We start from the raw sequence: 23356 nt of genomic DNA, 5'->3' as shown, positions 1-23356 counted from the left end.
AGGCTCAGCAGAGAGAGTATGTATGTGTGTGACGTAAAATTAGGTAAGAAGGCAGAATAAACTAGACCATCTCAACCCCATTGTTGGAGCTGGATCTTCTCATCTCTGTCTGTTTGCCAGTTTACTAAAAATAGTTCATGTGTATGGCACCATGAATGTATGTGTTTTCTTCTCCACGGCAGAGAGTGTGTTTATTTGTGATCGGGTACTAAGAATGTAGGCTAAGGGTTTGAGGGTGGAGTTTGTGGTGGGTGTTTGTTGTGTGTATTCTGGGGGTGGGGGTCTGAGCTGTAAATCCCCAGTGGGTAGAGATTAGTCTATGTCCAGCTTCTCACTCTCTCCCTCTATGGGGACAGTGTGGGACAGGAACAGATCATAACATGAAAACTTGTGTGGACAAAATTAACAGCTCGCAGAAGTTAGCAGAGATCATTCAAGAGAAGGTGGGTGAATCTTTAGAGAGGCTGTTGTGTGTTTGTATGTCTGAATAACAGTGGAAATATTTTCTCTCATATTATTCCTAGTTATCTATAGATGGTGGCATATTATTTTATAGTCCTGTTCCGCAAGTACAACTCTAACCATGCAGTTACTGTATATTGCCAAGTACTTTCTTAGGTTAGTACACTGTAATTACATGTAAGTGCTCGTACTGTAAAATAAAGTGCAACCAAACAGATAGTCTCTAAATTCTGAATGGATAAGCCAAGTTTGAAGTCATTGACTATAAATGCACACATGTGACCCCATGTCAGGGGTGTCAAAACCTGTTCCTGTAGGGCCACTTCCTGCAGAATGTCCTCCAGCCTTAACTAAACATGCCTAAATCAGCTAATCAAGGTTTTCAGGATTAACAAAAACTTCTGTGAAAGTGTGTTGGAGCTGGTTGGAGCTAAAATCTGCAGGATGTTGGCCCTCCAGGAGCAGGAATGGACACCCTGTTCCATATCAGTGCACATGGTTGCAGTGTTACTTGGCATCCGTAAACATCCTAATGAACTATATTATGTTATTTAATGTAATAATTATAACATGAATTGTTTGAATGTTATAAAATTATTCATTATTAATAATTAATGTAATAATTAGAAATTATTTTTATTATTTTGGAATGAATGTATTAATTTAATGTTTTTATTTTGTTATATAAATAATAAAAAAAAGAGGAAAAGAAAAAGAAAAGAAAACGAAAGAAAGAAAATAAGTCTATGAAAATGATTTTAGGGTTCTAGGTAATCCACATGCCCCACCTGTGGTAAAATTAGTGTAATACTTGGTAAAGTATGAGTGGTTGATTAGGTTGTACAGTAAAGTCCATTTGCCTACCAATCTCTGCAATTGTTTATAGTATCACTTAAATGACATTGCAGAATGTTTTGCATTGACATGACAGGTTGGCATACATTTAAAGCGTTAATGTTCCCATTCAGTGGGAGAAATGAAAGTGTGTGTGTGTGTGTGTGTGTGTGTGTGTGTGTGTGTGTGTGTGTGTGTGTGTGTGTTGTGTGTGTGTGTGTGTGTGTGTGTGTGTGTGTGTGTGTGTGTGTGTGTGTGCAAGTGCGAGTGTGTGTGTGTGTGTGTGTGTGTGTGTGTGTGTGTTAATGTTTGCATGTGCACTAAAGGGTTTCCAAGACTGCTTGCTGCTCAAACTCTGAATCTTCAGCCTGTTGTTCTATGGTCTTATGGCCTTAGCTGCCCAAGCAAACAGTGAACTAATGTTTGAAAGCCTGAAGAGCTGACACATTGACACCAATTACTAAAACACGATGAGCTCTTTGAACTTTGTCTACAGATTATGTTATTGGCATTATGTCATTAAACCATCCTTATATTTTGATTACCTAAACACAAATATTTATGTTTGTAAGCCCCAATGGTCAGGCCTTAGTTTGGGGACCAAATCTCATTGACTGTTAACTATGACTTTTGCCCCAATAAATTTGCAAATGCAAATTACTATTTTTGTTAAACACCCTGAACAGTTACAGTATAATGTCCTAGTATCAGAGGCAGTTCAGATGTAGATTTTGTTCTGTGTAAATGAAAGCAATATTTCTAAGCAAATTATTTCTACAAGTTTTATGAAAACGTTATATATCATGCATTTCAAGTGTATTTTTGACACTTCAGATACAGCTTCTGTGCAGACTTGGCAGTGTTAACATGACAATATTCAGTGTATTTTAACACATTAACTTTCGCAATCCCTGATATTTATTTTCTAACTTATTTAATAGATGAAATTCTAATTTCCTGTTTCTCATGTGTGATTTGTTCAGTATGACCAGGAGAATTCAGGCTGCATTAGTACTGAGCGTTTCCGAGACCTGCTTGCAGCTCATGGATCAGAACTGGACCCCCACAAGCTAGAGGTTCTTCTTGCCCTGGCTGATATAAATGCTGATGGAAAGATCTGCTACCAGGATTTTGTTAACCTGGTGAGTTCTGCAGATGAACTTGAAGTAAGGTTTGTAGAACTTCTGACCCTGAACTAAAAGCCAAAACATGGAATATTTCATTCCACTTGCATGGGAATGCCTTCAAATCTGTGGGAAAATCTGAATGCCACCCATCCTCAATCTCACACCCTCTTCTGCCCTTTTCCCTGTCTCTTTCAAATTCTCTATCAGTCTTTCTTTCAGACATACAGCAACTCTTCAAGGAGTCTCATTGTTCACCACAGTGGCTGGATAATAGATCTATAGTGCTATAAAGCAATGCAGTAAAACATTGAATTTGATTCTATGTTTTGATTGGCTGTAACAGGTCATCTGAAAGTGGGACAAAGGGAATGAGGAGCATGCATTTGGGGTCTCCATACATCTATTGTTCCTGTACAGCTCTCATTCATTGTCCACTATAGCAATGTGAGAACAGAAATACAGGGGAATAACAGATTGTAATAAGTGGTGGATGAAAATTTTATTTCAAGGGATGAGAATAAAACAGGAGAAAGGAAATGCAAGAGGGAGACTAGGCGGGATGAAAACATCTATATACATGCATTAATAGCCATGTTTCAGCATTATGTTCATTGAATGGAAAGCAATTACAGTGTGGCAGCACCACTCCTTTGTGTCTTTTTCTGAGAATCCTTTTTTATTCTTTAGCCTTACAGTCTTTCAGCTGGCTGTACCATGGTGCCCTGACAGTTGAGAACATGGCAGAGATATCACAGTTTGTGTGTGTACTGTCTAAATCCCATATTGTCTGACTTTTCCTTGTGTGGTTTCCATGGAAACAGCCAACACAAAGATCTTCTACAAATCATTATGCCACAGAAAAGTGCATCCCAGGGAGCACTTAATGTCTGTTTGTTTTTGTGGGGAATGTCTAAAGTGTGAATAAAGAGTTATGGCACACAGACTTTAACTGTTAATGTGAGATCTTTTATTAAAGCTGATGGGTAACAGTAGCAAAAAATTAATAGAATGTAGGTTGTTTGTGAGGTTGAAAGCAACTTAAGTAAGAAACATTTCTTTGACATCTTGATAATTATGTGGTTATGTTTCCATCTTCCTTGACTTAATCATATTCACTAACAAAAAATTCTGGAGTGTTGTTAAGAATATGGATTAGTCATCATGAACAAAAAATGAAGAATAATTTGACAGCATTCAATGTTTATTAATGTTACATAAATACATTTTCAGATTTACATTAACAATAGTTAATAAATTATGACTTTAAGCAATAATGAACAACAGCATATTATTAAATTAATGTTAACCTAAGTTAATAAATGTTTCAATGTTCATTATTATAAAGTGTTACCAAATGTGCCATGTTGTTTTTGTTGTTTTATTTTTTGTTTTGTTTTTTGGAAAAACAATGGTATTCCTTATAAAGTATCTTGGAGTATCATCTATCTTGGAGAAATACCTGTCATTATATAATTATTCAGTATTATAGTATATATGAAACCATCAATACTATACTATACTGGTAATACTATCTGATGCCATCAGTGAACCATAGTAAAGCCACAGTAAGGGATAAGTACAATACCTTTTAAATGGAAAAATACAGTAAAAACAATAATATTCTGAATATATCTATTTTAATATATTTTAATATGCAGTTTATACCTGCAATGGCAAAACTGAAGTTGAAATTGAAAGCCTTCATTGTGACATGATCCTGTAGAAATCATTCTAATATTATCATTCTAATATTATAATGTTTTGTGCCCAAGAAATATTTCTTATTATCACACCTGAAAATGATTGTGCTGCTTACATTTTTTTAAGGAAACCATGATGCATATATATATATATATATATATATATATATATATATATATATATATATATATATATATATATTTTTTTTTTTTTTTTTTTTTAAGAACAACATTGACTGTCACCTTTGATCAGTGTAATAAATCCTAGCGGAATGAAAGCATTGATGAAAAAAAACTGATCCTTAATTTTTGAACTATAATCCATATCAAAGTTGGTCAGAGTGTGTACGTATTTTGTTTTGTGTGTACATGTGTATATCTATATCAAACAAACAGGTACTGATGTAACATCAGTAGAAACAGCTTTCAGATGGTTGTGTGCACATTTTCATCCACAGAATCTCATTTGAGATGAGCTGTTATTTAGGCAGGGGTCTGTGGTTGTTATTTTCCAGCTTAATTTTTTCACAAAGTTGGCTTCTTTCCTGTATTTAACAGAGTAAAGTGTTTTTATAGCTTTACCGTATGAATCATGTGAAACTGTAAGCTTTGTAGGTCAGCTTAGTCATGTTTTAAACTATTTAATTTGATCCCAATGTAATGGCAAAGGCAACATCTTTAGGGGCTTTCCAACTAAATGTCTTCGTCCTTCTCAGGGCCTCTTCAACAACTTACATAATGCATGACCTGTATTCCTGATCAGGAGCCTGGCATGAGATAAAAGAACATTCCAGGTTTTTGAGGAGGGCTTTTTGCCTCAGCAATGAAAATATTGTTTGAACAGCATTGTTTCATTCGCACAAACACACACACATGCAATAACTTACACACTGTTTTTTACACAGCTGCTCTTGGAGATGAGTGTGGAATCTTTAATCGGTTGCTAAGTGACAACAGTGGCATTCTGTCTGTAGTGGGCTGGTGGTGGTGGGGGGGTGGGGGGTTAGGTTAGGTGGGATGTAGGATGGGTTGTACTGTCAAAGACAGAAAGACAGCTTATAGACCAATAACATCAGGGATATTTCCCCAAAAAAAAAAAAACCCTGGTGTCACAGATTCTGAAGAAAAAAAAAACATCCATAAAGATTAAGGATTACAGTTAATGCCCTCACAGATAAATATAAAAGTATCTGACAGCCTGTGTATAAAAACCTGCAGGAATGAGGGACTACCAATACTGATTGACTTGGTTACTGATACATGATCATATGCATATTTACATGAAAGCACTGATAAACATGACTGTTCAATTTGTGTCATATTGTTTTTTTTGTTTTTGTTTTTTTCAGGTGAGAAACAAGCGTTCAAACAGCTTCCGTCGAGCAATCCTGCAGGGGAGTCGGCAGCTCAGGAATTCGGCACTGAGAGAGGAAGTGGGCTTGGGTCTGTCTCGGAGACTTGTGCGTCACGTTGCCTATGAGACTTTGCCAAGAGAGGTGGACCGCAAGTGGTACTTTGACAGTTACAACTACTGTCCACCACCATGGCTTATGCTGGCCATCACTATAGCAGAGGTAAGAATGAACTTTACCATTGAAGATTATCAAAAGAAAAAAATATATTTTCCACTGCTTCTGTAAAACTTCTATGAGTATTTTTTTTTTTTAATTGAACCTCAAAACATAACAGCAGATACTTTATAGACACTTTATATCAGGTGACTTTAACTACTCTGTAGGATACTTATGTTGAAAAATGGTGCAGTGTACATATTGTGTTCATGTTGGATTGTAAAGCTGCTATTTAGGTGGGATAAGGGTAAGGTTACAGATGGGTTTGGTTTAAAGTTGGGTTAAGGTGTATGGGCACTGATCTATAATAGAGAACCGTATTGCTCATGACGTCATAAAAGTGAAGCCACCGCACCACCATATTGGTATTCCCTTACATTCTATTGAATTTATAGGAAATCTTACGATTTTAATGAGAAAATATCACCTAACAAGTCAGCGTTTATATATCTGAAGTATCCCTGTACATTCTTACAACGCAAATGTCCTATCCATGCTAACGGTAATTTGTTTAATGTCTGAATTTCCCCTGCTTATTAAAAAGTTACGCTCATATACATTACTGTAGGGAACATCAGATGAAAATGATGAACATCAGATGGACGGAATCTTCAACATATGCATTTCAAATGACAAAGTGCTTACGAAATCTGAATGAAGATTTATGCTTTGTACACACATAACTTAATTCGCCTTGTACAGTTATTCACTGTTTATGTAATTTTGTTATAGTGTTTTTATTCATACAGTAGGCTAACTGCTTATATTTCAACAATGATTTTGTTCATTTTGAAGCAGGTAATGATTTAAACTTTGGTTAAATTAATGATTAATTCAACATATATGCCTATACATAACATTTTACTGCTATGGAAACTATAATGCTATTTAAACATAGAATTTGTGTGGAGAGTTTGATTTGATTAATCAGGACATTAAAAATATACACATAACTACATACAGTACGGACTTAAAGACATGAAGCTTTATTTCCAAGATGATGCATGGTAACTGAAGCTCTGAATTTCAATACAACATCGAGCAATAAAGTAACAGAGGCTTGTATTGTATTATTGATTGTATATTCAAATCAATTTCTGATACTAATACCAGACATATGTTCATGCTACATATTTCCTGCATAATTACGTACATAAAGAAATCTATTTTGTTTAGATCAGTCACCTGTGTCAGCAGTGTGCAGCAGACACACCCACCCTAATGATTTAAATATATCGCTCATGCTGCCTGAAAAATAACATAAACATTGCAGATAACATCTAAAGTAACAATTAATTTACATACACGTATCTTAAAAACTAATCCTGTGTGACTGATACACTTCAAATCGGGTGATTTTAGGTCAGTGTTTTGGCTGTCAGTCAATGATGCTGTCTGCCTGTAGGGAATAGTAAGATAGCAGCTCAAACACCGAATGGCAGTTTAGAACGCAATGAGCAATCCAGTCATTATATAGATCAGTGGGTATGGTAGTTTCTGTAATTATTCATGTAAATGCAGATATTAAGTACAAATGTAATTGCATGCAGGTATTTTTAAAAGTAATGTAAAATATGTAAACACACAATTGAAAGACTGTATCAAATGATCAATTTAAATGTTAGTACATAGTAGTTTAAAACATGTAATACTGTATAAATTGTTGTTCTAAATAGATTAAAATCACTAGAGAGCACACTAGTCAGATGCCTGTGCTTGAACTCACATTTCAAATTAATGAACAAATAATGAATAGAAAGTCATTAAATAGAAAGTCTTCCTCCAGTTCCAGTAAAAATGCAAGTAATATTCAAATCTTTATACCAGGTCCCACTTTTCAGTAGGAGATAATATGAATTAAAGCTCAACAGATTCTAGTAAGCTGCCTCAATACCTACATGTGCAGCTGCTGCAGCTGAATAATTACCTCTGTTGTAGTGCACTACAAACTTGAACTTTCAAAACTGTGCTCTGCACCAGAGACCCCCTTTTCATCCTGGACAGATGGCTGGTTCATCTCAGGCCTATAACACACATTCACACTCTCTCTCATACCTACTGGCAATGTAGTGTCTCTAATTCATCTGACCAGCATGACTTTAGACTGTGGGAGTACCCAGAGAAAACCCATGCTGAGAAAAACATTCACTCTAAATTAAAAGGCCTCCTGGCTCACCCAAGACCTGAACCGGGGACCTTCTTGGTGTGAGGTGACAAAGTCAATTAAAAGCAATTAATTTTCATTAAGTTTGACATTAACACGTCGATAAGCTAAAGATAATGTTCTAATAAGCATAAAAACACAGATTTGGGGTAAAATAATAAATGTTTAATTACAATAAATATTTTTATTATTTAGTAGTGAATTAAATGTTTACTAAAATTTAACATTAACATTTTTCTCATCATCTCCACTGAGCTAATCACTTTAATACATAATATACAAAACAGCAAATTGGAATGATTCTTGAAGAGTCATGTGACACAGAATTGCAATTTAATAGTATATTAAAGTAGAAAAGGTTTTTAAATTATTTTAAATTGTAATAATATTTCTCAATGTTACAGTTTTTGCTGTATTTTTGATCAAATACATGCAGCCTTGGTGTAGGGTGACAAATGTGCCATTTTCCCAGGACACGTCCTGGCCAGTATTTCTATATTGCCTAAAATATCCACGTTTTGGCTTTGTTTGCGCTGCGCAGACCAATTGTTGTACAAAGTACCGTGAGAGCTCTAGAGAGCAGACGGCTTCTTGTGCTTTTGAATCACTCTCATGGTACTTTGATGTCATACACCGATCAGTATGCTCAGTGCTGCTTCAAGTCGCACACTAATATGTACATGTATTTGCATCGCTTTGACTGTTCTCTGTAGATCCCACCTTCTCACGCACCACAACTGGTCGATTACGTACAATGTCAGCATGATATTGGTCAAACGATCATTACCTTCATTAAGTATGAAAACAGGAAACCAAAGCCAAAACCTGGATATTTTAGGCAATATAGAAATCCTGGCCAGGACATGTCATGGGAAAATGGCATGTTTGGTCACCCTACCTTGGTGAGCATAAAAGGCCCCTGATTTTTGGATGGTACAGTATGTTTGTCTTATCCTGCCTTAAAATTATACAACTAGCTTCTAAGGCAACATAATTATGTTTCCTACCATTCAGAACAGCCACTGTGTGAAGAGTGCACTTAAAATGCTTCTTCTGTAGGCAGGCCACTATATTTTGAAGCACAGCACAAGTGTCACATTAGTAACAGCCTTTTACTTTCCACATTGTCCTCAGGTTATTGTCTTTATGTATTATGGATTACAACTTAACCGCTGGGTTCTGCAAGTCTCGTCACCATACTTCCTGAAGGGCCCATTGCCATATCACCCACAGCTCAGAGCTCAGGCCTGGCGCTACCTTAGCTACATCTTCATGCATGCAGGGTGAGTTACACACTAGCTATATTATAACGGGATACAGTGACTGATTATGTTAATATGATTATGTCAATACATGGACATAAAATATTTATTTGACTTTAAATTATTTTAATGTTAAAGTGAGATAAGCTTAAACTTCTTTTACAGAAAAATAGTCCATTACAATCATCCTGGCAGCAACATTAAAATATTAATTTATATATAGTATAGTACTATTATATAATAATTTATATAATAGCAATTAAGTATTGAACTGAAGTTACTTTTCTGCATACTAGCTAGCCAAAATACAGTAATCATCATGTCTCTTATGATCTCTTACCCACAATGAAACCTGTTCCTGAGCATGTTAGTCGTTGCATGTAGCATACGTTACCATGAACACCACCTAAAACCATCCACCTTCTTGAAACTGAAAAAATACTGAATTAAACTCAAACTTGCATGAATAGCCACTAAAACCAGCAACAGTCCTCTGAGCCTATAGCCATCTATTAAATTGTATATATGCTTACTGTAGCATATATGTATTAAAATAAATATTAGAGTTGTCCAAGCCTTATATTTATTATATTTTCTAGTTAATGCTTTTGGGATACAGTAAAAAAAAAAAAAAAAAAAAAAAATTGCATGAAAAGAGAAAGAGACTGCTAAGTGATATGAGATACATCAAACCACTGGTATGTAACAGTTTAGTGGTCATTACACAAAAATAAAGTTGACAAATTTGAATACAGAGAGCTGTAAATAAGCAGGAATAAAAATTTCTCAGGTGTATATCAGGCTTTCATGGTGCTTAACAAATACATTTCCCTTTTCTCTGTTGTAATTTAAATAGTTATTTGTATCTCAAATCATGCAAAAGTATTGCAGCCACAAAATGTAGCTCACTGCTGCTAATTCATGCCATTTTTAGATACTGTTTTGATTAGCTGTTTTTCTGGCATTTTGAAATGCGTACACCCTCACTGCAACATTTCCAAACACACAAAATGATATTAAACCACATTTCCACAGCTTGAAATGGGGGATTGAAGTCCTATGTCCCCGATTGTGTCCCCAGCTTGAGCCCCTATGATGTGCCTGATGTGCTGTGATCTGTGGGGTTTAATGTTTTATATTACAATCATCTACAGAGTAATCTCTCCATTAACCCAAGCTAGTGATCCGCTCTGTCTGTTGCACCAACAGAATCTCAATAGGAGAACACACAGGCATTTTCAAAAGTCACTCTCTAACCTGGTTTCATCAGCAGCAGTGGGCAGGACATGACTCATTCAGAGACTGTGTCACAGCATTGCAGCATTAAACACCACATGATATCATCCTCATGGTCTCAGATGATCCGCAGTTGTATCAAACATCATTTTGTTTTGGAGCCATTTTAAAGGTCAATGCCAGAATAAAATGGGTACTTACTGTACGCGTGTTATCCTGTCCTTGAAATTCTTTTAATATATCTCACCACACAACAGATTGCTGGGACAATTTTTACTCCACATGTTAATGCAATTCCTTAGAAAATGGATTTTAATGTTTAAATTGTAAACTATACTTTGGATCACATCTTTACACTTTCTAAATGTACTTTCACAAAATTATATTTATTTATTTATTTATTTTTTATGAGTGGCGAATTATCTTTACTGCATGTCTTATATGTGTGAGTGAAATGTGTACTTGCTTTATCAGTTAAAAATGTTCCCTTTATTTAATCTTTTCACAGCAGTGATTTAATTATCTTTTATTCTGGAAACTGTGAATTTTGTTGAAGTAGAACTCAGTTTCAGATCAGACCCCTAGCCATTCACAATTTAAAATCATTCATGCAGATTGTCCTGATAAGTAATTCAGTTACGTTTATATTTTGTTTCTGGGGACATGAACTGTCTCTTGTTGTATAAGTTGGATTGTGCTTATACTGAAGATTGGCTAATACATTCAGAGATGTTAATTTTCAGTTCAGACATTTCATTAAAGGCTCTCCAGTTTCAATTCTTTGTTTCTATTGTCTATCGGGCTGGTGTTTTCATCAGCATCCTGAATAAGCTGTCTGTCAGTGATTCTTTCTTTTAGCTCTCTATGATCATCGTACACCATGACTTAAGTTACATGCCCCAGTTATCTGAAGCTTAGTGAATTTCAGGTCCTTGTTCTATGAGGATAATTATTCTGACCTTGTCCTGCTTCTTATTATTTTAGATCTGGGTCCAGATTTTGCCCCACTGGGCTTCTATTGGATCCATTTGGTAATGTTGAGAAGAGTCAAGTATGTGACATGAGGAACATTAACTGTAATTAAGTGTTTCTCTGTCACCCAGATATGTCACTATTAAATGCCAAAGTCATGTACACTTTTGTAGATGTGAAGGACATAAAGTGTAACAGTTTTCCATGTGCAGTGCTGGAAAGTCAGAGAATTAGAGCAGTTGGTGAAGTGATCAGGGCTTTAGAAAAAAGCTGGGCTAAACGAGTTGGAATATGGGTGGAATTGGGAAATGACTCATGCCTGAATTAGGTCACTCATGTGTCAGAGTATTTTAAGTATTATAAAGTATTTGAAACTTTTATCTAAGATCACAGCATCATCATTTTCAGTTCTTCCATAAATTAAGGTTTATTGAAACAAGAGCTTGTAGAGAAACAAAAATGTATTAGAAAACCTGTTCTCCTTTAATTAAACCTAATAGCGTAATTTAAAGTTACCCGTAGAAAAGTCCAGACAACCTTCAAAAAGTACATTGAGATATCATGAAAGTAATCCAAATGAATAGAGCAATGTAATCCAAGTCTTCTGAAAAGACATGATTACTTTATATGATAAACAGATTTAATTAAGGCTTTTATTCACGTATAAACATTGATGAGTGCACATATGTAGAGCACATCAAATATGGTAAACAGAAGCGTAATGTGAGAAATGGATTGCTGAGGTTTTAATTGGAGTGTACCAAATTGTAAAAATCAAGCTACTACTGAAAATAACTAAATATACAGACACTGTAATCTAATGAGGAAAAAAAGTATTAACCCCTTCCTCGGACACATCTGAAATTGTGCTAATGGCTGATTTATATGTTTCAGAATTGAACACCTGGGTCTAAACATGGCCATGCAGCTTTTGGTGGGTGTCCCATTAGAGATGGTCCATGGAGCTTTGAGAATAGGCCTGGTGTATGTGTGTGGTGTACTGGCAGGTGAGTCAAACTCAGCATATATTTTAAGGTTTTTTTGTTTTTTGTTTTTTTGTGCAAACTCCTTAAAGTTCCCCTATTATGCATTTTCTGATGTTACCTTTCATGTAGTGTGTAGCTGTTTGTGAATGTTTCAAAAAGGTTTTCAAAGATCAAAGAAAAATGTATTGTCCCCCAAAATAAGCACCAATTCTGAACTGCCTAAAACATGTCACTAGTAATCCCAGCCTTACTTCCTGCAAAAACAGGATATAGGTTACAAATTTGCATAATTTCCACCTATTGTCTTCATTGGCTGCCTGTGAACAATGTGTACTTTGACCCACCCTCAAAAACTGTAGTCGTGGCCTGGAAGAGTTTGGTTTGTGTTGTCGCCATATCTAAAAGATGCTGTTTTCTGCACTGTGCAAGAAAAAAACACTTTGCATGTATTGTATTCCCAAAGAATGAGGATATAAAGAGTCAGTTGTTAAAATACATTTTTACAGTGACACTACAGCAGTATAACTCCAACCTTTTGTTGTGTTCCCATCATTTTACTGATGACTGCTTCTCAAATCTTGCCTCAACATGGGATTTGCAAAATGCTTATTCACTAAAGATACAGCAGTACCCCCTTTATTTGTACCATCTTGTGCCTCTGAGTCACAACCTGTAAGTAAGATTAATCATTTATGTACATATTTAAGTATTCAAAATAAGTATTTTTTTATATGTGTACATCCAGTGCACAGCTGTAACATTCTGCTAACTCAAATTATTGTCTTGAAATAATGTGGGCCCACTATTACCTAAAATTGTGTTAATTAATGCAGACTGTCTGTCGTTCTTGCTACTTTGAATATAGTGATAAAATGTGGAGCAACATTTTTTTACATCTATATGTGTAAAACTGCTGAGGAAGCCTTCTGAGCCTGCATTCAGATACGGGAGTTTAGTTTCCGACATGCACTGTTTGCAGTAGACCAATCACAACAGACTGGGCCAGAGCAGAGTAGAGCAGAGTAGGTGCTCGGAAAGGATTGGTTTAGAGAGACCGGATCCTTAACTGAACCATTTTAGAAAAAAGAGCTAAAACTGCTTTGTATATTATCAGAGAATTAAAGTGTTTTTGGATCTAGAATGCATTTAACCCTCCAAAATGTTAGAATAGCATATAAGAAGGGTATTTTTAAGTCATGGAAGTCATAGGAACATGGGAAAGTTTCTTGCTCTTTTAACTTAGAACTGAACTTTTTCAAATGTAGTGCAAAACATGACCATTCTGGCAACATTACATTGTATGCTTCTGCTTGTAGATGCCTTGATATCATCCTAGGGTTCTTTGAGACTTTCTGAAGCATCTTGTGCTCTGTTCTTGAGGTGGTTTTGGTGAAATGGTCCAGCCTGGACAGATTACCAATGCTCTGAAACCTTCTCCATTTGTAGGTTATTTCCAGGCACAGTGAAAAAAAAAGTTAGAGATGGCTGTAACAGAAGGGCACATCCTTTTAAGGCTGGATATCTAGCTATGTCATCAAGCTATGTCAAAGGACGTCTCAATTTGAAGGATCTTTATCTGCATTTTGTGTCATTCTTTTGGCCTATTTTGAGGGTTGTATCTGGTGTAACCTTCACATCCTTTAATCGCCCACAATCCTTTGCATAGGTTCCAATTTACAAAAAAACAATTAACAAAGAATCGACACTGAGCTTGTTCAGTTTCATTATGTTATGCAAGACAAAAAAAAATGTAGTTATTTGTAAATGAATCACATAATGCTAAACTGTGCATTAGTAAAGCACTGGGAGACTGCATTAATACAGTAAGTTAATAAAAAAAAAGAAAACATTCAATATAAAGTATTCTTTAAATTACAATTTTATTAGTATTTTCATTCCGTAACCATAGCCATGCACACTTACTAGACTGTCTCATTCAAGCATTTGATGCTAAGAAGGACTCTATCCTTGCATCTTCAGAAGGATTGGTGTGGGTAGGATACATCTTTTGAGAAACACTCATCATCCCTTTTCAGACTGCTAATACTCAACAGCCTTCATTCAGGAGTTCAATAAGCTCTTTTGATCATGACATGAGACTTATAATTTAACCAGACTAGTTAATTGAAGTCACTTTCATCTTATTTGTTGTTCTATTAATTTGCCCTTCTTTCTACTAATTGCTCTTAATTCTGTTTCTAATTCTAACCACCTGTTTCTAATTTTGGGCATTGAATTTTAGTGATACATGTGCAAACTTTTTCCACACCTTTACAAATTATTAAATATAAATTCAAAGAGTCATCAGTTTTGTAATTTTTTATATATATTTTCACTGGTAAAATTTCAATTTTGGTTTGTCGTGGTTCATTACACTTATTCCAACTGCTCATAATTTATGTAATTTACTTGTTAAACAAATGAAGTGGAAATATTTAAAACTCATAAATCAAGTCAAAATCCTGGAAATTATTCAGATGAGTGAACTGGGTAGAAGCAAACATGTTTGTATAATTATTTCCATGTCTAGCCATGTGCTTTCAGACTTGTGAAGATTAACAAATGGAAAGCTGATTAAACGCTACAAACACTCCGAGCATTTCCAACATAAGAAAACCTCACACAACAGTCTATAACCCCTGCTGAGAGGAACAGAGAGGTAAAAACAAAAACAAATAAACTGGAGGATGCAAGAAAACTAGAGATGAAGAGACATAAGTAGTGAAAGTGTGAGAGATGGAGAGCAAAGGAGAGAAGAAAGGAGGGGGCAAGTCCACCTGCATTTTCCATCAGCTGTAGGGTTTTATTTGAAGTGGAAATGTCATTTCATTCTCCCTAATGACATTTGCAGCTAATATCTGTGTGCGTGTGTGTGTGTGTGTGTGTGTGTGTGTGTGTGTGTGTGTGTGTGTGTGTGTGTGTGTGTGTGTGTGTGTGTGTGTGTGTGTGTGTGTGTGTGTGTGTGTGTGTGTGTGTGTACTCCCAGAGAATCAGCAGCAGATGTCATGAGGGAGGAGTTTAACCCCAGCCTTCACTTTACTGCAGCCCAGACCTAGAGCTGGGAAATTAGACATACATTTTTGGAATATTTTAGAACAGGTGGAATTTAGAAGTTAGAAGCTTGCAGCATATAAACCAGTCTAGTTATTGTAAAATTGACCAATTTTATATTGCACTACTTTTACAAAGACTTACCTGATCTTATGCCTAAACTGAGTGGCATTTCAGAGAAAAGAATGAAAGGTAGGATATTGTTGTATAAATACCTTCCATTTTTACAAAGAGAAAAGACTGAACCAAGCTAACTGAGTGTAAAGAATGCAAAATCTTATATCAATATCTTTATATCTTTATTCATTTCATCAATCAATTAATCAATCAACCAATAAATAAATAAAAATATTAACAGCTTTGAAGCCTAAAATACAATATATTTCTGCAACAGAAGTGCCTTTATTATGTAAAAACAAGATCATGAGGGGCACGTGTCTCGAATATTCAGATTAATGGTCATTATATTTTTTTTTAAATTCTTACATTCTTACATTTATTACATTAGCTTCTCCCCAATCATAAATATGTTCTTACATTTTTGACTTACTCACATGAGGATGAGTAAATGATGACATAATTTTAATTTTTTTAGTGAACTTTTAAAATCTGATAGTTCTTCTGCACATTTAATTTCCTTTATTAGCACATGGAAGTGGTATGTGTGTATTCACTCTGTGTGAATGTGGATGTACATAATTACATCTTTACAAGGAACTGCCTTTCTCTGCCTAGAGAAACTTGATATATTAATTAGAGGTTGCGTGTCTCCACATACAGACATTACACTTTTTACACTTGTTCACTTGATGTTGCTGTTTTCTTCAGTAGTATCCAAATAACATTATCAGAATGGGTGCCTAAATTTCACCAGATACAGAACTTTTTGCATTTGTGTGTGTGTGTGTGTGTGTGTGTGTGTGTGTGTGTGTGTGTGTGTGTGTGTGTGTGTGTGTGTGTGTGTGTGTGTGTGTGTGTGTGTGTGTGTGTGTTTACATTGCATTACAGAGTTGAAACAGAATAAACATATGGTACATTGTGCAATCTATTTTAAAAATATGTTATCTTATATCTTATCTTAAAATATAAAATCTTCACAGGGATGCCTTGATACAGTACATTGGGTTTCAATTTGTTCTGATTTTATTTAAAACACCCAAATTAAGGAATATTCACAATTTTATTAAAATTTTGTAATTATTTACACCCATTCCAACCCCATTATTTTCTTTCTTCTGGTAAACACAAAAGGAGATTTTAGGCAGAATGTTTAAGGAATTTACAATAGCTTTTAAGTCATTCGTTGATACTCTTTCCATTTTCCGGCTTTTAAATCGTATTTGCCATCATTAGTTCAAATGTCATTTGGTCAGTCGTTAATGGTTTTCTTTCATATGATTTTAATTCCACTTTATAAGAGAGTGAAAATGTTGGTGATGCCTGAACATGTTTGTGTCATGGTGACTTTTGTCTACACTGTCTTCCTGCAGGTTCATTGGCTGTGTCAGTGGCTGACATGACAGCACCTGTGGTTGGTTCATCAGGCGGAGTCTACGCTCTGGTCTCTGCCCACCTAGCCAACGTTGTCATGGTAATCAAGAAATTACTATATAGAAAATTTTGAAAATGAATATTGTTCAGCATCAATATTATGCTTAGAAATATCAAATAATCCATTAATCACAGTGGTGACACTAAGTGGTACTATATGTGTAGAATATAGACTTCAGTCTTAATTCAGCTCCTGTTTAAAATCTCTTTTGAAAATTATCAGGATGCCCATGACTCAGACTGTCAGGATAAATAATGAGTGTGAAGTTCAGCCTGATGTCTCTTGTCACAAGCTATTAACCCTCTCTGACGTGGATGTGCCTGATTCATCTGCCTCTTTTTCCACCTTTATTTCAGACACAGATTATCAAATATCTGAAATATTGCAAGGTTCGTCCTTTAAGCCATGCATATGATATATACAGTGCACTCCACTAATATTGGCACCCTTGGTAAATATGAGCAAAGGTGACTGTGAAAATAAATCTGCATCATTTATCCTTTTGATTTTTCATTCAAAAACTCCTATTATGAAATAAATGTTTTTCTCTAGTTCATGATGGCCACAATTATAGGCACCCAATTATTGTAATGTCTTTTTTCTCAAGATAACAGCTCTGAGTTTTCTCCTATAATGCCTGATGAGTTTGGAGATCTCTTAATAAGACATCAGAGGCTAATCCTTCATACAGAATCACTCCAGATCCTTCAGATTCCCAGCTCTATGTTGGTGCTTCTTCTCTTCAGTTTACTCCACTCATTTTCTATAAAGGTTAGGTCAGGGAACTGTGACGGCCATGGAAGAAACTTCATTTTGTGCTCAGTGACCCATTTTTGTGTTGATTTTGATGTTTGTTTTGGATCATTGTCCAAATAGGCCCACAACATTAAAGATCTAGTTGCATAGTTAACTGTGGACATGCGGTACTTTTTCTCCCTGTTTGCACCAAACCCATCTAGTTGGTTTGCTGCCAAAAATATTTTTTATTTTAGTTTCATCTGACCATAGAAGCCAGTCCTGTTGATGTTCCAGTCATGTCTGACAACTGAATTTGCTGGAGTTTGTTTCTGGATGAGCGAGGAGGAGTAGGGACTATGTGATTTTTTTTAAGCTTTCTGACCCCAAGACTCAACTTATCTCTGCAATTCTCCAGCTGTGATCCTGGGAGAGTTTTTGGCCACTCAAACTCACCTCCTCACCGTGCATTAGGATGATATAGACACACGTCCTCTTCAGGGAATATTTGTACCATATTGAACTGAACTATATTCTTTGGTTTTACTCTTTGTAATGGACGATTAAGGAAATTTGGCCTTTGTGTCCTTCTATTTACAACCCTTTGGAACAGGAAGTCATAGCTGGACAATTTCATGCTCCTAGTCACCCTGGTGTGCTAAAAAACATGGGAATATACTTATTTTACTCATGAGAATTTGTAGGGGTGCCAATAATTATGGCCAACTTGCATTGGAGAAAAACTTAATTTCATTATGTGAGTTTCCCCCCACTTTCCATTGTTTTACTTCAAAGAAAGGTTAGAATTTTGTGATTTTTTTGAATGAAAGATCAAAAAGATAAACAATGCAGATTTATTTTCACAGCTGCCTTTGCTCATATTTACCAAGGGTGCCAATATAAGTAGAGGGCACTGTATTTGTTTTGATCACTGCATAAAGACGTTATACTTTTTATAGTTTATGGTCACTTCTTGTTGCTGTTTTCTTCAGTAGTATCCAAATAGCATGGTCAGAACCAATGCCAAATTTTCCCCAGAAACATAATTTTGTTTTTTCTCTTGCATTATCACAGTCGATAAAGAATCAATTTATAGTACATTGTGTAATTTATATACAGTGGCGGTACATTGAATTACACCCTGGGCGAGAAACAACAACACATAATTCTGCACAAACAGTTATATTTTATTTAAACAACATAAGTGAAAGAGAAAATTATTTTTCTCAATTGCACATATCCTTCATTAGAACATTTGAAAAACACATAATCGTTTTGTATTACCTATTTTTATTAGTCATTTCACACAATTCAGAAAAAACAAAAATATGCAGGAACTATAGGCTTGTATTCATAATATTATGAATGAAATGTGAGTTATTTGAAAGAAAGTCGAGGTGTGACTGACTTTAGCCCACTAATTCCTCCCTTGACCATTCCATTTGGGAGAGACCCAGAGGTGAACTGTCCCCGGCTCCGCGCCCCGCTCCCCTTTCGCCTTCTCACACAGCTTCTGTGCACGGCACCTTCTCAGCAAGCAGGGGCGCCAATTTGCCAATTCCCCACACAGTGAAATGATAGATAATAGAAAACCGCTTCACGGCCGCTACTGCTTATATATACATTTCAAAATAACAATACAGTACAATAATTGCCTACTTTGTAGATCCTCCTCCTCTGTCACTGACCAATCAAAGACCTCTGTGCTACTGCTCGAAGCTTTGAGCTTCTTTCTAAGTGAATGGAGGTGTTTTGCGCTGACCTGGTCAGAGTCATTAAATATTAACACCAGGACTGTCCACAGTTCCCTCCAGTCAAATAATGAACCCTTCTGTACTTGCTCAGCATTTCAGATAGAACTTTAGAACTAGAACGGAGTCAGCATTGTTATATGGTATGGTCCATGTACACATAATACACAATACACATAATATGTCTACAACAAAACTTATCTCTCATCAGGTCAAATCAAATTTGACTCGGTTATTATTTATAAAACCTGCAAAACAGCAAGCCAAACCTTGAAGTAGCTGAAGAATCACAGATACTAATGCTGCTCCCTTTGCCAGATGTCACTACATCACTGAAAATGCCAGAACAAATATCCTTCTGAAGCAACATTGATAAAATGGGGTACCTAAACCAATTTTCCGGAACAACACCAGAACTGTCTAAGAACAAATACTGAAGTGTTTTCTCTCTTAACTACCTGTTTTTTATTTTTTTTTTATGTTTCTCTCCCTCTCTTCACAGAACTGGTCAGGGATGAAGTGTCAGTTTAAGCTCTTTCGCATGGCAATGGCTCTAGTGTGCAGTATGTAAACTCTTTTTTATGTTATTTATGCTAAAATAGTATTTTGTTTATGAGACTGTAATTCTGTGCTGGAAATATTGCATGACCATGCTATTTAAGTAAATTCTTGGGGGTTAACAATGTATATATACCATATTGCTTATCGGCTGATTTTAGAGGAGTTTTTTTTATTTATTGGATATTTAGTTGTGCATTCTCATTTCCTCTATATATTCTTAGATTAACTTTTACATGAATATCATCTTTAAAAGTTGTAGATATAATGTAAATGTGAAAAATCCATTTTATAATTTTGCAATGCTTAACTTTAAATTCAGCATGTAAAATAGAATTTTAAAACAGTTGTCAGGGGTTGTAGTTCACATGCACAACACAGAATAAATTATAGACACTTTATTTAGCCAAGAAAATCAACACCACAAACTACACAAAATCACAGACAACACTGAACAATGAACAGAAAGAACTTAAATACACAGAGAGAATAATCAGTGGAACAGGGAACAGGTGTGAATTTAAAACAGAAGCTATTGGAACAAATGAGTAGCAGGAAAATGGGAACAAAATGCACACTAGAACAAAAACAAAACAGAGCATACTCATGGTAATAGTCCAGTTATTCCAGAACTAGGATGACACAGTAGGCCTATGTGCAGAATTGTTCTAATCAATGAAACTGCATTAAGTAATTTTTTCTCACAATTTTATTGTACACAAGGTGATTTACAAGATAAGATGACCAGCTAAATGCTACTCACTTTATCTTGGCCTATCAATAATTGTAGGTACCAAATACCTGCAAATAGAACATTTCTACAATGACACAGATAACTGAAACCTTTTGCATCCACTGTATGTATAAGTTCAAGAAACATAAAAATATAAACATAAACATTTACTTAGTGCACTTTTCAGTTTACTGTATTAAAGATTTGCTGTCTTTTTTTTAATGAAATGTGTAATATATGTAAACCTTCACATCGCTTTCTGTATCTGCAGTGAGTGTGGAGTTTGGTCGTGCCGTCTGGCTTCGATTCTATCCCCCAGCCTTCCCGCCATGCCCTAATCCCAGCTTTGTGGCCCATCTGGGGGGTGTGGCAGTGGGCCTCACCCTTGGCATTGTGGTTCTTCAGAACTATGAACAGCGTTTGCAGGAACAGTCCTTGTTCTGGATCTTCTTCAGTGTCTACACACTCTTTATCCTATGTGGAATCTTTTGGAACATTTTTGCTTACAGTCTCTTGGATGTCAAGTTACCCCCACCTCCATGAAGCCCAGTGTGTGTGTGTGTGTGTGTGTGTGTGTGTGTGTGTGTGTGTGTGTGTGAAAGCATGCAGATAAAACAGCAGATTCCTATTTCTGAGCAATGGTGAATGTAAATTTGCGGAGAAGCCCAAAGGTTAATCCCTTTTACAGTTACATAATTTCTGCCAGCCACCGAGGGCTGTCAACAATAGCACGAGTATTCATTTCAAAATAAAACTTGAGTTTAGAATCTATGGTTTTCATTTGGTGAAGGAATGAATACATTCCTTTAAAGCACATAATCTGAGGTTGCATGAGCAAAGAGAAATATCAGTATTTTTGTGGACATTTAATGTGTTCTGTATTTTTATAAACTACATGAGGTAGAATGAGAGCACTGTTACAGCTTATTGTATGTGAAGGACCTTTACAAGATATTTAAGAATAACCGAAGTAGCAAGGAAACAGCTAGATTAATTTATCTCTATTTTACAAACAATGTGTTATTTTCTAATAAATGTTTCACTGTTAAAAGGTCAGTTTAAAAACAATTGCAGTCCCATTCACAGTGGCGGTCTGCAAAATAATTTCCCAATCTTTAAAATATAAATCAATATTGATCTAATTAATAAAGGATTATAGTACATTATATTACTGATAATCATGTATCTTTACAACAGAAGATTTCTCCCTAATGTCTAAAAATATTAGTAATTAACTTGATAATTAATAATCTTTCTAATAAGAGTTTGTACTTTAATTTTTAGGCTACATGTTTGAAAGTCTCTAACTTGTTACTTTAAGCACAGTCTTCATGATGTACTGAAATATTACTGAAAGCTAGTTAGCTTGAATGGTTACCTCTCATTTATGCCAAAGGAAGTAAAATTTATTTATTTTTTCTCCCTTTTGACTTTTTACATTGCATTATTTGAATATTATTTGAATATCCATTCTGTCGATTTACTAATCAGTAGAGCCGTCACACTGAAACACTGGCATTTGTGATTGAAACTCCTCTGACTGACTGACACTGTTCATTCTTTTTGTTGCTATTAAGAAATGTAATTTGCAGTACCACAAATAGCACAATTGGTTAGATTTATTGAATCATATTTGATTATATATTTGAATCATGTGTTAGTGGAACAACAGCACCACCAGGGAGTTTTCAGAACTCAATTTCAAATCATTGATCATCTCAATAATAAAAAACAAGTATTTTATTTTTAATGGCAATGGCTGATATACATGCAACAAATAACTAAATTGATCTGTTTAATATAATAATAATATGTATTGCAGTAGTTTTTTAATGAATTGTGATTGTGTGACATCTACTGTACCTCAAATACTGTGCCTCCAGTAACTGGTTAGCTCCTCTCAGTTCTGTGCACAGCCATTCTTTACAGCAAAACTGATCCTGGTACAGCTTTGTGTGTACTCTGTTCTGCATGTAGTGTGTGTTGCCATTGTTTCTCAAGCTAACAGGAAAAGAGGAAACTTTAAATAAAATCTTTAACTTCTAAAAATTATTTAATCCAGTACTTCAATCCCAGATTATACTAGTATGCTGTGAACAAATTGATCTAATTTAACTGTGTGTTTAAGATACTTTTGAAGTGCCAGTATACTTTTTGTTTTGCATTGTGCTGACCTTACTGTGTCAAAATGTAATGCTGGAATGTAAGTAACCTGGAATTGTGTGTTAAGGGCTATGGGACCGGAAATAATGAGGTTACCAAGCATATTTTAACATGCACCTATTTTGTAGATTTGATATGTAAATAATAGAGTCCATTAAAAATCTGTGATTGGAAATGCCATTTTCTTTGCGTTCATTGTAAATCAATACAGTGGTTCTGTATTAGTGTGTATAGTGTAAATCTCTTTACATAGACTTATATTCCAATATGAAAATCCAATGACGGGGTCATCCAGAGGTAGAACTTGTTTGTCTGATGTTAATACTCTCTGGTTTGAATCCTATGCATCACATATGAATCCATGTACATATGAATCTATGCTTTTGTAATCAATTTAAGTTGTAATTCTAAGCTAGTGGATGTATAACAGGATATAACAGCAGCCGGGTCTAATTTGGTTCCATTTTAGTCAGTGAATTCACTGACTTGATTAACTTGA

The 23356-nt window shown here is 35.3% G+C and overlaps 1 protein-coding gene across 1 annotated transcript; it reads left to right on the top strand.

The window, feature by feature from the left end:
- The first annotated feature begins 284 nt into the window (after positions 1-284).
- On the top strand, positions 285-23037 carry LOC109071711 (rhomboid-related protein 3-like). The gene is made up of 8 exons (XM_042758144.1): positions 285-443; positions 2280-2438; positions 5473-5697; positions 8993-9141; positions 12223-12335; positions 16856-16956; positions 19906-19966; positions 20966-23037. Exons 1-8 carry the CDS (start codon positions 381-383, stop codon positions 21235-21237), a joined length of 1143 nt encoding a protein of 380 aa, XP_042614078.1. The 5' UTR covers positions 285-380; the 3' UTR covers positions 21238-23037.
- Positions 23038-23356: the final 319 nt, after the last annotated feature.

Source organism: Cyprinus carpio, chromosome A6 (assembly GCF_018340385.1).
Source record: "Cyprinus carpio isolate SPL01 chromosome A6, ASM1834038v1, whole genome shotgun sequence".
NCBI classification, from domain to species: Eukaryota; Metazoa; Chordata; class Actinopteri; order Cypriniformes; family Cyprinidae; genus Cyprinus; species Cyprinus carpio.
This window is presented reverse-complemented; position numbering and strand designations above follow the sequence as displayed.